At 47.1% G+C, this 17,363-nt stretch overlaps 1 protein-coding gene across 2 annotated transcripts in view; it reads left to right on the top strand.

Annotated features, from left to right (window-relative positions):
- Window positions 1-4,707: 4,707 nt before the first annotated feature.
- The window catches only part of LOC137885487 (heterogeneous nuclear ribonucleoprotein L-like), a 34,250-nt gene continuing 21,594 nt past the window's right edge, over window positions 4,708-17,363 (top strand). For both annotated transcript variants that reach the window (XM_068727803.1, XM_068727812.1), the window contains exons 1-4: window positions 4,708-5,150; window positions 14,512-14,630; window positions 16,105-16,214; window positions 16,321-16,448. In XM_068727803.1, the coding sequence (XP_068583904.1) occupies window positions 4,905-5,150; window positions 14,512-14,630; window positions 16,105-16,214; window positions 16,321-16,448 (603 nt within the window). In that variant the 5' untranslated portion in view covers window positions 4,708-4,904. The remainder of the gene's footprint in view (window positions 5,151-14,511; window positions 14,631-16,104; window positions 16,215-16,320; window positions 16,449-17,363) is intronic.

The following is a 17,363-nucleotide window of genomic DNA, read 5'->3' as shown; positions in this document are numbered from 1 at the left end:
CTTAACTCTAAAAATGGGCAAAGAGCTGGCTTGTGAGTAGGACCCTGGTGATGCAGCAGACCAGACAACAGGCGGCTGTGACGGCACCCACCCGTCAATCAAGCGGCCGCACCCTTAATTATGCGTAACTTGAAGCTTTAGTATCACTTAAACAGGTGAGTTGTATAAACATTCACCCGTAGAGTTATTAGCTCAGAGACCAAAGCCGTGTTTTGTCCCGGCCTGTAAACATTAATGTCTGCTCTGAAGTTGAGCATTCTAACATGGAGGTCTATGGGGATTAAACTCGCTGTTGGAGCTTCAAGTGGACATTTTAGGAACTGCTGTTTTTGGCGCTGCTCTGTTGGCTTCTCTTTTCAGCCACGGAGGTCGCCGCCTGGCCCGAGACCAGTGTGCGAATTACCGGGGTCCTCAAGTGTCAATCAAGGGACCCTTCACTGACACTCGAGGACAGGAATGGACCCCCTTGACTAGCTAGTGCCGGAAGATCCGAGTAATTTGATCTGATGTTTATACTCCAAAGCTGAAACTTGTTTTTTTTTTTGCTTCATGAGCCACTGAGCAGCTTTCAATGGAATGAACGGGGCGCCGCTGTGTACAGTTCTATTTCTACAATTTTACACATCAAAATCAGTTCACTTGCCATAATCACTCATCCTGCCGTGAGTGAAAAACAAGCTCATATGATATTATATGTTATATGATAATATATATTATATATGTTCCTTGCGTGTGTGCGTGTTCAGCGGCGGGTTGAGCTCTGGATGAGTCCAAATGAAGCTGAGGAACAACTCAAAGAGTCGTGAGACACTTGAGGGAGAGAAGACCGGATGCATGGTTCGCTTTTATAAAATGAATTTGTAAATGAAGCGTCAAACTAACAGACGGAACAATGCCCGGCGTCTGCAGGCTGTGCAGAGAGACAGCAGTGAAGTGGGAGGTAGACCTGCCAGCGGGGTGGGAATGAATGGGTTTCTATGTGATCTGTGAAGAGTTCTGTGACAGTGCACTTTTGTAAACAGCCTTATGAAAAAATGAATCTTGACTGATTGATGTCATAGTCCTTGTTATCCACTTTACATGAGAGCGGAGAGACCCCACGCTGTGGATGCGACCGAACTGAGCAGCGTGCGGAGGAATGAATTCATAAAGGTGTCGCTATGGTCACGTCCTGGAAACACATTTGCTTAGAGGCTCTAAAAAAAAAAATCTCTAAATCTAGCGAGAAAGACTCCGAGCTGTCGACACTTCGGCTGTGTTCCAACTCCAACAGCACACAGTGAGCAGGCTGAGCCTCGTTGTGATTCCGCTCAGTATTCTGGGTTTCTGCAGAGCAATTCAGTGTTAAATCAGTATCCACCCTCACAGGTCACTGATTTCAGATCGTATTGAATCCATGACATAAGTCGAGTTCTGAGCAATGTTTGATTGCATATCAGGTATTGAGAGCCTTTTCACAACGGACACCTGAGACCTAAAGCGTGAGATCAACAACATCAAAGGTAGTGTTGGTCATCAATTTTCCTCATAATCTCTCATGACATCCTGCGATCAGTGAATCACTCTGACTTTGTCTCGTTGAATTGCTGCATAACAATAAACACGGTGCAGATTTTTAAAGACGCATCATAAAAGAGCTTATTTTACCTCGTGTCTCTCTCCAGGGAGCCGAGCTTCCTCTAAGCAGCAACACACACACACACACACACACACACACACACACACACACAATTTCAGCAAACATCCCAGTTTGATTGAATGGTCCATAGGCCCTGCACCACTGCAAGCCTTGAGCCCACTGTCCTCGTAGAAGAGGGACAGCTCTGCTCTGAGCGTGGCCTGGTTCAACATGGGGTAAGCCTCCACTGTTGTTTCAAGCGCTGAATCGGGGAACTCCACACTGTGTTGTGGGAACAACTCTCCATGCAACAGTGTTGTGCTGATGAGGTGCTGGGTGAAGGAGAAGCGCTCCTCGTGCATCAGGATGGGACCACATAGCTCAAAGATCCATCGTCTCTGTCCAAGTCCAGTTTACTACGTAGCGTAGCACGAGCACCGGCTGGCAGTGGGTGGAAATGTCAGTCGTCTCGTCTGCTCTTTCCTTCCTCCAGAGTGTAATCCTTCGTAACCGACGGCATGCAGTCCAACAGCTCCTTTTGTGCCGTCTTTAAAGACGCTAGCTGTCTTAAGGTGCTCCTCCGGGGTTGTCCGAGGAGTCGGTCTCGTCACGCCCACGCAAGGCCAGCTCTAAAGCCCCACAACACTTCACACAATCACCTATTTTGGATAGAATGTTCCTGTTTTCATCCACCTCACCTCCTCACCTCCTCATCCTGTGTCCGTCGTCCAGCTGGGTAGCGATGTTCACTTCTCCTAATATGTCTGCTTGACTGAGTTCTCCATGTGTGTCCTGGTGTTCTCATGTTTCCTTACTTCCTCATCCCTCACTCCCTAACCGTCCGTGCTGGATCTGTCCTCGTCATTTTAAAAAGCTAAATAAGTGATTAGCATGACTGCATCCAGCTAGCCAACCCTTCCTGGTGTACCAGCCTCTACAGAAGCTTCACATGTGCTGCTTCCCTTTCAGTCTGCTGTCTGGTTGTGAGGTCAGGTTGATCTGGGATCAGCTCTCCGCCAAAGTTCTCCTCTCAAACGGGTCTTGGAGGAGAGATTTTACGGAGTTAGGGTTGGGTCTTGGAAGAGTAGCGCTCGCACTCGCCATTGTCGTGTGGTTAAAATGGCGCCTCTGGAGACTAGCCGCGACGAGGACGTCAGCAGCTCGGGGCAATGCCAATTTGGCCCCAAGCTGAATGTATTTGAGGACGCTGATTGGCTAAATTGTCACACATTCATATTTTTAATCAGCCATTAAACTGCTTCACAGTCCCGCCTCCTGTGGGTGATTTCTCCAGAGCTGCTGAGACGTGCAGACAGGCGGAGACGACGTGCAGGAAAAGCATATATTTTGTGCAGATATCATATTTTTACACATATTACTAAGGTACATTCTATATTTCAAAAGTTCAAGGGGGGGCTCTACTGGTCACAAAGCATGCACATTTAAAGTTATGAACTCTCTGATAATCTAGCATGCGTGTCACTGTTGTCCAGGGCCACGTCCTGATGTGACCGGTGACATCATGCATGCAGACTGCTGCTGACTTGTACTTTCCCACACAGAGGCAGGAAGCTACTGACCACAGTGACGATGACACCATCTCATCAGATCCCAGCAAAACTCAACCATCAGCAGCTCCACTTCTGTGTGTGTGAAAACTGGTGCTTTCATATGTGGACAGAAGACCTGAGCAAAACCAAAAATCACAATTCCATTCAACCCCACAGAGTGTCGGGCGGCGGCAGACATCTTGAAGCGTGGACGTGTAAAACCAAAGCTCTGTGCGTGGTGAGGGACCGCGGGAGGGAAGTGAGAACGGTTGTTTCTGGTGCGTTGGGGAACCGACCCCTGAACAACACCATGATGTGGACTGCTTGTAATACCTCTATTAGTCAACAATCACATATTCAGCGGTCTGTTGATGAAATAACTATCACTACAAATGTGCTCATAATAAGTTGGAGAAGTTAAACAGTAGCTGAGCTTGCTTTTTTAAAAATGGGATGTCATTACAAAGTTCCAAACTGGGGCATGAAATTTTAAAGATACAGTCTAGTATATACTGTATATATATATATATATATTACTCTGACATCGTGCCAAATGCGTATTAGATCCTGTGTGCATGTTTTGGACCAATGTGTGTGTGTGTGTGTAAAAGAAAACAGAGTGAACAAATATTAAATAAATGACTCGTATTATTCCTTACTGGACCAGTCATTCGGGTGGAGTACTGTCCGTAGATACACTGCTCAAAACAAATGAAGAGAACGCTGGAATCACACAAAAACGTTGAGGTTGAAAATGACGGTGATTGGATACCGAAATCATGAACCCCTTGAGGGCGCTCTTAGAAATGAACATGAATCTTCATATCACCCCCCCCCCCCGCATCAGACCCCCATCAGACTCAGTGACCTCTTGACCTTTGTTGAGGACGTTGCAGCCTACAGAACAATGTCCAAAGAGCCTTCAGCTACAGAGGCCCTCCAGTTAAATGATGCAGCAAATATACACTCATCTGTCTCTCTCTATCGCTCCCTGTCTCTCTTTCTCTCTCTCTCTCCTGTCTCTCTCTACCTGTCTCTGTCTCTCTCCCTGTCTCTCTCTACCTGTCTCTGTCTCTCGCCTGTCTCTCTCTCTCTCTGTCTCTCTCTCCTGTCTCTCTCTCTGTCTCTCTCTCCCTGTCTCTCTCTCTCTCTCTATACCTCTCTCTCTCCCTGTCTCTCTCTCTGTCTCTCTCTCTCCCGTCTCTCTCTCTCTATACCTGTCTCTCTCTCTCTCCCTGTCTCTCTCTCTCCCGTCTCTCTCTCTCTATACCTGTCTCTCTCTGTCTCTCTCTCTCTCTCCTGTCTCTCTCTTTTTCCTACGCTCTGCATTTTGAGTCCGTCCCCTCTGTTTCTATCTAGCCCACCATTCCTCTCTCTGCTCCTTCTTTGCGCACTCCTCTGCAGAGCACGGAGAGCTGTTGACGCATCGGCGCCGGCCAATCACACACCGTGTCTTCGAGGCGCAGGGCCCGACTGGCCAATAAGAGAACAGCACGGGGCGGGACTTGTCCGGTCCACTCACACCTCCACACACAGAGAAATCACTGGCGCTGGAGAGTGATAGAGAGACAGACGCGGACCGAGAGTGGAGGACGTGCACACAAACAAGGCGACGAGGAGACAGAGACGGGAGGCTGCTGAACGAGGACACGCTACGGGATAACTGCTGACATGGTGGTGTCCGTTTGACCAGCTCCCGACCCGCTCTCTCCAACCTGTCCACCGCAGCCGCGAGCATGTCGACGGCAGAAGGAGCCGGCCAGCGCGAGGAGGGGGAGTACGGAAGGGCGGCAAAGCGGCTGAAAACGGAGGAGAGGGAGACGGAGGCGGAGGAGAGAGAGGAGAGGGAGGAGAGGGAGGAGGGGGAAGAGGAGCTGGAAGAGGGGGAGGATTCGGACTCCGGCTCGCTGCCGGGTAACGTGGAGTCAGCGGGGGACAACCGGGCCCGGTGGAGCGCGAGCCAATACGGTGCAGGACGGAAGGTAAGGAGAGCAACACGCATATGATCAAACGGTAGCCCCGCAGCGCAGCATCGCAGACGTCCGCTTGCGTGTGTGCTTGCGTGCGTGCGTGCGTGCGTGTGCGCCCGCGTGTTTTGCCGCTGCTGTCATTGTGTCAGTGAGCGAGCATCCACCGGACACTACGGGTGACTTCAGCAGGGTACCACTCTAACAACACGTGGGCTAACGCGCGCGCTCACACGTCACAGACTGAGAGGACAGCTTCATGTGTCTCCATAAAATAATTCAAAGACATTGTTCATGGAGGCATATGGCATATGTCATGATGTGTCCCTGAACTGAAGGGACAGGGGACAGGGGACAGGTGTGCGGGTTATTGTTAGGGGCGTGGAGGAGTTCAGATCAGGTGTTCAGGTGTGAGGAAGAGGAGCCTGCTGACAGAACAACCTACTGAGCTACGTTGTGTCTGTAGGCGCTGTTTTGCCTTACAGTCACCATGCCGGTAACTCTCTGGCCAGTCAGACAGAGCCCTCGCTGCTCGGCGTCGTCTGATTGGTCAGAGTCTGCACACACGAGAGTGAGGTTCGTCAGCCTGGTGCTGCCTCACTACTCTGTTCAAGAAGGAAAGTGTGACAAGATGACAGTGTGAGTGTAAAAATAGCACGTCAGCCGTCTGGTGCTGGAGAGACGACGTGCCACAGGTGATGTGGTATTAGTCAATAACCGAGTTCATTTACCACACGTAGACACTTCATTCAACCGTATGGTGGATTTATCTCCCAGCAGCCCCGGCGTGGTGCGCCAACAAAATGCACAGCAACCGTTTCTCTCTCTTTTTCTAAGGCACTGTGCTCACTTTGCTTGTAGCTACTTGCTGACATATCAGTACTTGAATCTGGCTGCTCTTCATTTATTTTCTGCTACTGTGCACTCAAAGCATCGGACCGCGAGGAGCCAATTCTAGGATGGTAATAAAGTTCGAGGGCTGTTTTTATATTGCTCTGACACCTGGAGGGGTTCAAGGGTCATTTATTGTCATCGTGCAACACAGGGATGCACCAGTACGTGCAGTTGTGGTCCATCTGTAACCCAACAAACACAAGAGAAACAGAAGACAAGCAGCAGTTCATTCCTGTAGAGCATCGTTTAAATATCCATCATCAGGAACGTAGACTGCAGCAGCAGAAACAGTTCTCTGATCAGACAATATGTCCCACATCTTCACAGTAAAAACTCGACATGCAGGAAACATCGTCCGTCAACTCTGACTGTGTTTGAGCACCAGAGTCCTCCTCCTCTGGTCCACCACAGTCCTGCTCTCTGCCCTGAGGTCCGATCAAGTCCAGATGGATCCGGGTCTCTGTGAAGACGTGGGCTCAACAGACACCGACCCCCCGCCGCTTTCATCCTTCTTATTTTTCTTCAACCGGACATCAGACGGCCAGGAGCATGCTGGGTAGTGGAGTAGGCTCTGGTCCTAGCTGGGTTAGCTTAGCTTCCGTCTGGGCTCTGAGCGTAGAGAACTATTTGTATGCGCTTTATTTGGAATTTAAGCAAAAACAGAAGCTCCTTGGCAGAGTTACAGATCACTTTTCTTCTGGTTGGATCCGGCTGTGGTCGTGGTGGAAGTGGACAGGAACAAGGACCAGCACGCCAACGGTGCAGGTCCAAACATGTCACTGGTGCCTCCATGAAGAGGGGCGCTTTGACACCTGCAGGTCACCTGACTCTTGTGGTCAGAGGAGATGTGTGGCCATCGCTCTGTTGCTGCTCGGCGTCAGAAATAGGACGGTGCAGATAGAGGAAGCTCTGTGACGGAAGGAAGTCACACAAGTGCTCGTGTATTTTTAACTGATTTCCTAAATTAAGTGGTGATTTGATTCAATTTGATTTGAATCATCAGTCGGCACTAGTGTCAGAATGTAGGTCAGTTTAAGATCCTCGTGAAGTTGTGAAGTAACAGAAGGATTAGTGAAACTGCTGAAATGTTCTCGTGAACTTAGAAGATGAACACATTGTTACTTGAATGGTGGGATTTGATTTGTCATGCAGCATCAGGGTCAGGACAACGGTCTGCGGAGACGCAGCAACTCCTCCACTGATGCTCCTCTAAGTGTTGTTTTCGTCACACACCGTATGGACCAAGAGAACCAAAGTGAAACCAGAACTTCCTGTTTCTGTGGCAGAAACGTTTGTACTGAAGTCAATGACTAAGACTCCAGCCTTTCTCAACAGCATGTAGTCCGCTCCATTCACGTCACAGGGATGTGATTCTTCACATCTACGGTTACACGTCAGCTGCTTCCCTCACACATCAAGTACAGAATGGACATTTTCAAACATGTCAACTCGTTGACGTTCTTTACTTTAACATCCGTCATGGTCAGTGGTGCAACGGATCAGAGGCACAGATCGGGTCTGCGCAAAAGAACAACAGGAGCAAATCTAACTCTTAGAGATCACTGATGATCCATGTTAACAGATACAGATCCTGTGTCGTGTTGTTTGATGATAGCAGCCGGTCGACGAGGCTCCAGACTGTTTTATGCCTAAATATGATCATAACCTGTTCCCAAAACATTCAGGCTATCTGTCTTATTATAACAGCGTGTGCTGTAATCTATGGTATGCTGTAATGTTTAGAGGGCGATAGGATCCAGGCTTTGCGTAATACATTTTAGTTTTGAGCATTTGACTACTTCACTTTTGTAAATGAGCTCATACAAAGGTCTTAATTATGTCTCATTGATATCAGAGGCCGGCCATCAACAGCTATGTGTGTGCATGTAGCCTATTGATGTATGTGTTGGCTAAATATTAGTACGATGTTCATGCGCATTACCATCCCTAGTGGCCACCTGTAGACCTTCCTGGGTCACCTCAGTTAATATGTACTAGAACAACCACTGCTCAGATTGGGAACCAAAACCCCTCTCACCCCGTGTGCGTCCATGGGAACGTGGCGCCATGCGATGGACGCAGAAGTTGTGCTTCCACCGTTTTGGTCACTGTGTTAAGGGTTAGGGCTCGGGCAGTACGTACCAACGGTACCAACGGTACCAACGGTACCAACGGTACCAACGTTCAGAACCAGCAGAGTAACGAGAGAAGTGAGCAGTGTTTTGGTTTCAGTGGAAGGATGTGCTGTAATGTAGACGTGTGGCTATCACTGTCAACCACACTGTTGGTTCACTGCTTTTCCTTTCTCACTGTCTCACCATTACAACACACACACACACGCGCGTTTGTATTGCTACTTTTGTGAGGACATTTGCGCACTGTGAGGACATTTGGCAGGTCCAGACTCGGTTTAGGTCACGTGAGAAGAGATCAATGTGTCCTGTTGTGATGTGTTAAGGGTAGCGTTAGGGAAAGCATTCTGCAAACAGGGTCCCCACAAGTACAGAAAGACAAACGTGTGTGTGTGTGTGTGTGTGTGTGTGTGTGTGTGCTCGCACGACTCCTGAGTGAAGGTGGTATCACCTTGCCGTGTAATCAGCATGACATGGGTGTAGTCTAGTTTCCACACACACTCAGGTATGCACATACACAGTTACACACACATTTTCTGATCACTAGAGTGTGATTAAGAAGATGAGAAGGCTTCATAGGGACGTTCATGCCCTCAACCATTTATTCACTGTGGGACAGGTCCATTACAATGAAGACAAGAGCAGAAACGGAAGACATAGAAACTAGCTCAAGATCTCTTCAATAGCTATGAGTTGGTCACACCTACATCAGACCCCTCTAGAGCTGGGACCGCCTACACAGCTTTGTTCAACCTGGGCTGGTTGGTCTGCAGACTGCTCCGTTGAACCTGTAGCCACACTCGACAGTGACGTCACTGTGCACTCACACACCTGCAGAGAGGTGAGAATATAAACCACTAACAAACAACTACAGGAGAGTCCCATGGGTCGACCCAAGCAGCCCTTCTTCATGGTATACTGGCAACAGACCCGCTGGACCAACCAAGGACGTCAGTGTCTCTTAGTCCAAAATAATAATAAACCCAGTACTGAGCTCCTTGAAGCTTAGTTTGAACCGTAGTGAAGCAGCGGTGCCAGGAAATGACGTAATCACAGCCGGCACGTGGTCGACCTCTGAATATGTGTAACAAGTATCCACTGATAAAAACAGTCCCAGAGTTTACAGGTCATTTCATTCCCTCCTCGTCATTTTGAGGTTGGTTTGTGTCTTTCTGCCGGTCACACCTACAGTCTGTGGCTGAACATGGACACACATCTCTGGGTTGTCTTTTTGATTCCTCACAGTTCATTTTGTTTGTTGGCCCTCTGAATGCACACAGAGCAGGGGTATTGAAACTACCTCAAAAATCAAAACAATTTAAGAATAAATGACGTAACAGAAAGATTTTGAAAAATGTGACTTAAAATAAAGTACTTCATTTTAGAAAAATGAATTGAACTGAATTGTCCTGCAGTTTTAAATTCAGTTCATTCAGGTGTGAAGTGATCTCAATCAAAAAAGCTATTATATTATATTATCCTCATCTTCTAAAAAGAGAAGTTATTTTATCTGTGGTTACTAAACCACATGTTTCAGCTCTATTCTCTCTGTTGACATCATTGTTGGACAGTGAATTCATGTGTTAGCATTCTGATCATATTGGGCTGTTAGGCCATGTCCACACTACTCCGTGTCCATTTTAAAACGTATATGTTTTGCTACGTTTACACTGAGCGTCTTCACTACGCCGGAGTTTTCGAGCACCGAAAACGGAGGAGTTTGAAAACGCTCCCGAGGACGGACAAGTTTGAAAACTCCGGGTTGCCTCTTTGTGTGGACGGTCGAAAACGGATAAGTTTGGAAATGATGACGCCCACATCCGCGTTCACTACTTGATTGGTTCTTATCAGTCACGACGTGTCCTTCCCTGATTCGTCACACCTCTATCACGTGACCGTTCACGGAAATCACAAACAACAACATTGATTACCGATCAACTACCAGGTTAATTCAACATAGAGAACTGATTACAGGCGTTGCTGACCTTGTTGTCTTTACTAGCAGCAAAACGGAGGACTTTCCTTTTCTTATTAATGCTTATTTTGTTCTGCACAACTATTGTGAAATCCACACATAAACTATAAAGGAACTAAAGCAGTAAATGTTCTCCAGTAGGACAGAGACTTCAGTCACCAGCAGAGCTACGAGTGAGAACAGAAACAACCAAACAGAAGAAACGATGAGAGACGAGTCTTCACCACATTAATGACCCATAATCTAGTACACTATTATGTGTAAGTGTTGATTTAAAGTAAATTTGATGTGAGAGAGAGAGAGAGAGAGAGAGAGAGAGAGAGAGAGACCTGCAGCGCTGTAACTAAGTCTGAAAATTTAAACTTCTAAAACTTTCCATGAAATGTGTCTGTTTGAGTTTATAGAGGAAGACTTTAGAGAAGATCTTAAGCATCAAACACAACCTTTCATTATTAAACACTACTATATTACTGTCGTATTTTTTTTTAACTAAGCAAACAATCTACTTCCTGTTTACACCGGTACCCACCCACATGCCCAGTGTAGGTGAAGAGTCATGTGATATTGGTTGTTCAGGCGTTGTAGTCTGGATGGAGATGGTTTAGTTTTAAAGAGGTACTGGTGTCAGCATGCAGCACTGACTGTAAAGTCCTCTCTCTCCTCTGTGTCCACACGTTCCCTCATAATCCTGTTTTCTCCCTATACACCAGCGTTTTGTCTCCGCTTTTTGGTGTGTTGTATGCATGATGGTAATCATTAAAAAACATTAACAATTATTCCAAAATCAGAAACCGAATACCTACCAAACAAGCTAACAGTCCAGTATTATGGTCCAGCCCTACAGATGTCCCAGTTTGTCTGAAGCTTGAAGTGGTTTCTCTTGGAAAAATAAAACTGCCGAGTGTGCAAAGCATCCTGCTTCATACTGTTGTTGACGTACAAGATGAAGGTGAGACCTTTATAATACTCACTCACTCACAATGGTGTTAAATGAATATGGCACAGCTACTGTAGGAACACTTGGTTTTTAAGAGGATATATTGTATAAGAAACATAGATTTTTGTCATATTCACTATATGCATCAGCCAGTTTATCAAAGTACTTCATTTCAGATGCAGATAATAGACAGAACACACTGATAAACAATGTGAATGCTAGGTGTTGACCATAAATAATGCTAATATGTCTGAAACGGAGAAGCCAGCAGCCTGCTCGACAGAGACTAAAGTTAGTCTCGTGCCAGTTTCCTCTCCAAACACTCAGATGAGCCGACTATAAATAGACTAAAAGGAATGTCAATGTGAACGAGAAGGACGCAACAGAGGAAGATGGGGGAAGGGTTAGCTGATGGAGGGACAATGAGACGGAGGAAGAGGGGAAAGATCAAAGTTAAGAAAACATGAGAAAGATGAAAAGATGAGAGGAGAGAAGTGTGAGGATTAGACTTGAATTCCCTTTGGGAGGCTGTTCACCCGTAGATCTCAGCCCGATGTCCACTGAAGCTGTACTGCAGCTTTTCACTGCTCACACTCGGCGGTCGCTCTACGAGCTTCACCTCTCCACGGACACTTGGGGACCGGGATCAGGCCTTGGTCCCTTCTAGGAGCCTTGTGAAGTTTTACGAAGAAAAGCCTGAGTTGTGTCTGTTTTTTCTCAAAACCAAACATTTGGTCGCCATTGACTGCTGCAATGCAGTTAGACATTTACCTGATGATGATGATGATGAGGCATGGTGTAACGTTATGCTACCACGACAGCAGTGCTGCAAAAATGACTTTTTATATGAAGAAACATTTAGAAATTATATTTGAAAAGACAACAGAAAGCCGCTGTGCGTGTTGACGATACTAGTACAGCGAGCTTTGGTTGGTGAAGTGCTCCGGCATGCTTTCACTTCGGAGGTGTTTGTGCGTAACACTTGTTCTACTGTGATGAGCTTACAGAGCCCCACATTCATGGGTCTCTCTCTAAAATACTTCCACATCTTAGAGGCTAGTGGGAGAGGTTTTCTAGCTGCAGCTCGTTCTCTGGGGGAATACACGCAATGACATTATGATATAAAACATTAATCATGACACATAAAACAACAAGCAGAAGCACATGAGTGGTCATGGTCTCCAAGGCCAAAACAATAAACCCACACTAAAATGAAAATGTCATTATTTAACTAAAATGACGATAAAATGACTCCCTAACCATAACATAGGACATACTGTAAGTATTCTCAAATGCTACTTCAAGATGCTTTCACAGACTTTCAGATCATTGGTGCAATGGAGATGTACTGGGAAAGTGCATGTGTCTACAGCAGGGGGGCCCACACTTTTTCGGCTTGCGGTCAAAATGATCTACATTAAAAATGACTCGCAGAAATAAGTAGAGCCGAATAATGCAGTCAAGAAGGTTGCACAGTTCCTCATGTTTGGGTACTTTTCCTCTGTGAGTAAGTTCCAAAACTGTCCATGAGTGCTGGACTTCAGCTGAATGTCAGCCTGTAGTGTCAAAACATCATCCTCCACTCCAGACGAGTTCAGGTGAAACAGCGTTGTAATTTTTTGAATCACCTCAATGTCTTCCTGAAATGTGCAGCACATAAATGTCGCGACTGGCTCGAGTAAAGCAAAGTCTTGAAAGCGTTTGTCAAGTTGCGCACACGGCTTCCGGTGTGTCTCCAGCTCTGACGCAAGGTTCTGGAAGTTCCCCAAATCACGGCGCTGCAGCTTTAGCTTGTGTAGTAGAAATAAATTGGGAGGCTAACTAATTAGCTCGCCGGAGTTTTGCAGTAGCTAGTGGTGACCCGTGTGTTAGAAAAGACGTGATCTCAGACTGGCTGCCCTGTACGTATGGATGATAGGCTAACGTCTCATTTGTTTTGCGCTCTACCCGCACTGCCTCGCGATCGACGTATCCTGCTCTACAACAGTTCATGCATCATTGTGGCGGCTCGGGACTAGGTTGCCTGTTTTGTGCGTATACGCTGCAGTGGGCATTAATTATGGATTCAACCTGTTTGTGCGTCGGTCATCGTTGCAGCTGGGCAGTTGTTAGGCACTTCAACCACAGCGCCCTGCAAGCAAGGCACTAATCGTGTCAGTTAACGATCATTGAACGGTTAATGAGGGGCGACCATTGGACTTGAAAGCCGGAGCAGTTGTTGGCCGGGCCGTCAAGAGGAAACGATTAGCAGGTTTCAGCACGACTGTGGCACTGGCTTTGTGTTGGCCAAGACCCTCAATGCAGGAACTAGGCTGGGACTCCTGATACAGGAACTAACAAGAAGTCAGCGAGGACCCCCTACACAGGCCGTTGGTCTGCTTTGATCTGCTCATTGTACCCCCTACAGGAGCTCTCTGTCGTAGAAGCATAGGAGGGAAAACTAAAGTTCATAAAGTTTCTGCTGGTCCACGTTTGGTCCGCCTCATTCTGTCACAGTCTCAGGAAAAACCGGTTTGGACCCTAACCCAGATAAGAATGAGGAGGCAGCAGGGACAGTTTGATGATCTTACAGCAGTGAAAAACAGGAGCGACGCACGAACACAGGAAACAACTAACAAGGAATTGACACAAGGAGAGGGAAGCACCAAGAAGTACTAATGAAACACAAGTGTGGCATTTGTGAGAGTTTAATGTTTTGTTCTACGACATGAAATATGTTCTTAAACACCTGGAGTGAATTTTGAGGGTCTTATAAAAGTCTGGTTCTAACAAGGGGCTGAATGAGACCCCTACATGTCATCACACTGAACACTGGTCTGCCTTTAGCTTCTAGGCGGGGACCTGAAGTCATGCGACTGGTGTAGTTGGTTTATACTCCTGCTGATTGGATTTACACTCCCAACATCTGTGCAGATGTTCTGTTCTGCTTGTTGGTCTCATGTTGTGGTGAACTGCTGCTGTTTCCTCTCTTACTCGTGAGGGTTTAGTGTGTTTGAGACAGAGTTCTCAGCATCTACTGGAGTCAAATGTCTTCTCCTCTCTGATCATGATGTGAGTCTCACGCTGTACTGAGCCGGAGACAAAGACAGAGAGAGGACGTTTGAGACGAGGACGTCTCACTAGCAGAACTTCTGAAGTACCGATAGCAGAACCGTTGACTCCGGACCTTATCGTTACTCCGGGTGTTTAGGTTAAGTTAGAACTGGTTTCCATTTAGAGCCGGGTTCTGGGGGTCATCCCTCAGATACAGTAGCATGATATTTTGTATAATGTTAATGCTTAATGCAACCTTATGCATTTGAAAGGCCAAAAGCTGAGGCAGGTTGAACTCTCCAGCATTCTTTTGGCCAGAGACCTGTGTGTGTGTGTGTGTGTGTGTGTGTGTGTGTGTGTGTGTGTGTGTGTGTGTGTAACTGCGGTTGACTGTGTGTGTTGCAGGATAATGGCGAGGACTCCCATCGTATCTCTCCCAGCCCCGTGGTCCATGTCAGGGGTCTGTGTGAGGCCGTGGTGGAAGCAGACCTGATAGATGCCTTGGAGAAGTTCGGGTCCATATGGTGAGACAGCAACTACTGTGTGTGTGTGTGTGTGTGTGTGTGTGAGTGTGATGAGTTTGCGCGGTGGACGGTGACAAAAATATAGAGAAATTCAAATATCACTTTTTATCAATATTTTTCTCTCTTCTTAGAATACAGCGACACCTTCAGGAAAGGAGAGGAAGTGGTGCTTTAGTAGTGAAAGTAGGGCCGGCCCTCATCCATCACTTTAATGCTGCGTTCACACCAAACACAACGGGACTACAAACAAAGTCAGTCGACATTTGCCTCGACCAAACTGTGTGTAGAAACCGTACGGTACAAATAACGGAAACATCGCTGCCGTATTTACATCGAGCTGACGTTATGTTGAGTGTTGATGGAGCTTCTGCAATGTTAGCGTAGCATAGCACCGATCTAGCCCAGCTCCACTCAGAAAACAAGCATCTTAAAAGTGATTTGGCAAACTGTGAGCTACTTTAAAACACATCACTCAGAAAAATCCATTTCATATTGACCTTTACAACAGAGTCCACGGTTCTTCTTTTTAGATTTCCCTCTGTTTTAATCGAGCGGTAGCTAGCTACTTGTGCAGCGGTTAGCTCGTCGTAGCAGCAGTCCGTCCCCCATAGCGGGATAGAGTCCCAGGTGAGCCTTCGTAGTCCCGCTGCTTGTCCAGAGAGGCCGCTGCCTACGCTCAACACATTCCTCCGTAGTTCACAGTGTTCTAGACTAAAACTGTGTGTCGTGGTCAGTTCCTTGAGGAAGTTCAGCTTTTAAAATCTCACGAGTAAGATTCTTTATCGCCGTCGTTATTATCACACATCGGTGATGTTCAGAAGCTTCAGTGTATAAATAATGACACATTCTGAATAATTGAAGGAAACATTTTGTGATACTGCAGTTTCCACTCTAAACGACTGCTTCTCCATTATTTATACTCCCTGCAGGTTGCAGTATTTATTAACCTCTCCTTTACCTGAAAAGAAAAATGTGACACACACACACACACACACACACACACACACACACACAAATGTTATCTTATTAAACTGATTTGACAGATTTTTGAAAAGGTCTTCATGCTGAAGCTTTGTTTTTTCTCGAGCCTTGAACTCTGCACTGTGCGCTGCGTTCTCCTCCTGAACACCAGAGGGCGCTCAAACAAAATGATCTGAAGAATCAGAGACGACGAGTCTAATCAGAGATGTGACCGTAGACTGGAGGAGTAACCGTATCTTCTGGGGAGCCGGCTTCACTGCAGCGAGGTTAAACTAGGCTTTTCATTGAGGACGTGTGGTACGGCCGGCTGAGGAGCCGACGTGTCCAGTGATGGGTGGAAAGGATCTGAACTGTGTGTGTGTGTGTGTGTGTGTGTGTGTGTGTGTGTGTGTGTGTGTGTGTGTGTGTGTGTGTGTGTGTGTGTGTGTGTGTGTGTGTGTGTGTGTGTGTGTGTGTGTGTGTGTGTGTGTGTGTCCTATCTTAACGTCCTCAGCTATGTGATGATGATGCCGTTCAAGCGTCAGGCCCTGGTGGAGTTCTCGGCGGTGGAGAGCGCCGACCGCTGCGTGTCCTGTGGAGCCAAGGAGCCCGTGTACATCGCAGGTTTGATTCCCAGCGTTTGTCACTGTGAAGACTCACCGATGTCGTTGATCAGTGCTCGTGTGTAGCAGGCTGTGTGCGTTTATCTGTACATCCATCTGTTCACCAGGCCAACAGGCGTACTTTAATTACTCCACCTCCAAGAGAATCACCAGGCCGACCAACGCCGACAACCCCAACAGTGGCAACAAGGTCCTCCTGCTGTCCATACAGAACCCCCTCTACCCGATAACCACGGTACACACACACACACACACACACACACACACACGCATCTGTGTGGCCTTTTCATATCGTAAGTGGATTTGTTCTACAACCTTAAATATGCTGCATGCATATGGGCCAGGAAGTGGAGCAGGTCACCCAATATCTAAGAACAGCAATGAAGTCACTTTACAGGACCGGGACTTCCTCCTCTCAGGAAACGTATGGGTTTGAACCCAGCACACCCTGTCCATGGTCTATAAACCACCACCAGAGAGAACCTCCCAACTAGAGAGAACCTCCCAAACAGAGAGAACCTTCCAACCAGAGAGAACCTCCCAGACAGAGAGAACCTCCCAGACAGAGAGAACCTCCTAAACAGAGAGAACCTCCCAGACAGAGAGAACCTCCCAGACAGAGAGAACCTCCTAAACAGAGAGAACCTCCCAGACAGAGAGAACCTCCCAGATAAAGAGAACCTCCCAGCAAAACAAAAGAACCAGCTGACGCAGGTCGTCAACAGGCGAGCAAGATCACTGGAGGCAAACAAGGACAACTCCTGGACCTATTCTCTCAATCCAGACCTACAGTGACCCCACCCGTCCTCTCCACCCAGCATTTCAGTTGCTGCTATCAGGCTGCAGACTAAAAGTCCCAATGGACAGTAAGAACAATCAAAATAAATCTTTTATTCCATTAGCTGTGACCGTTCTCAGTAAGAGCCTGTTTTAAAGGTCCCTTGGAAATATTGTGCTTCCTCCACACACACACACACACACACACACACACACACACACACACACACACACACACACACCATGAGGGGTTGAAAGGGACACGGAGGACAAGATGCAAATGCGTACATGTGTGATTATTTACTAAAAGTCCCACATGTGTAAGTAAAGCGCTGCCACATGAGAACCATGAAGGTTACAGTATTGTAACCCT

This window comes from Cebidichthys violaceus, unplaced genomic scaffold (genome assembly GCF_023349555.1).
Source record: "Cebidichthys violaceus isolate CVI_PGR_0920_01 unplaced genomic scaffold, fCebVio1.0.p SCAF_10, whole genome shotgun sequence".
NCBI classification, from domain to species: Eukaryota; Metazoa; Chordata; class Actinopteri; order Perciformes; family Stichaeidae; genus Cebidichthys; species Cebidichthys violaceus.
Note: the sequence above shows the minus strand (reverse complement) of the source record. Positions and strands in the feature narration are given on the sequence as shown.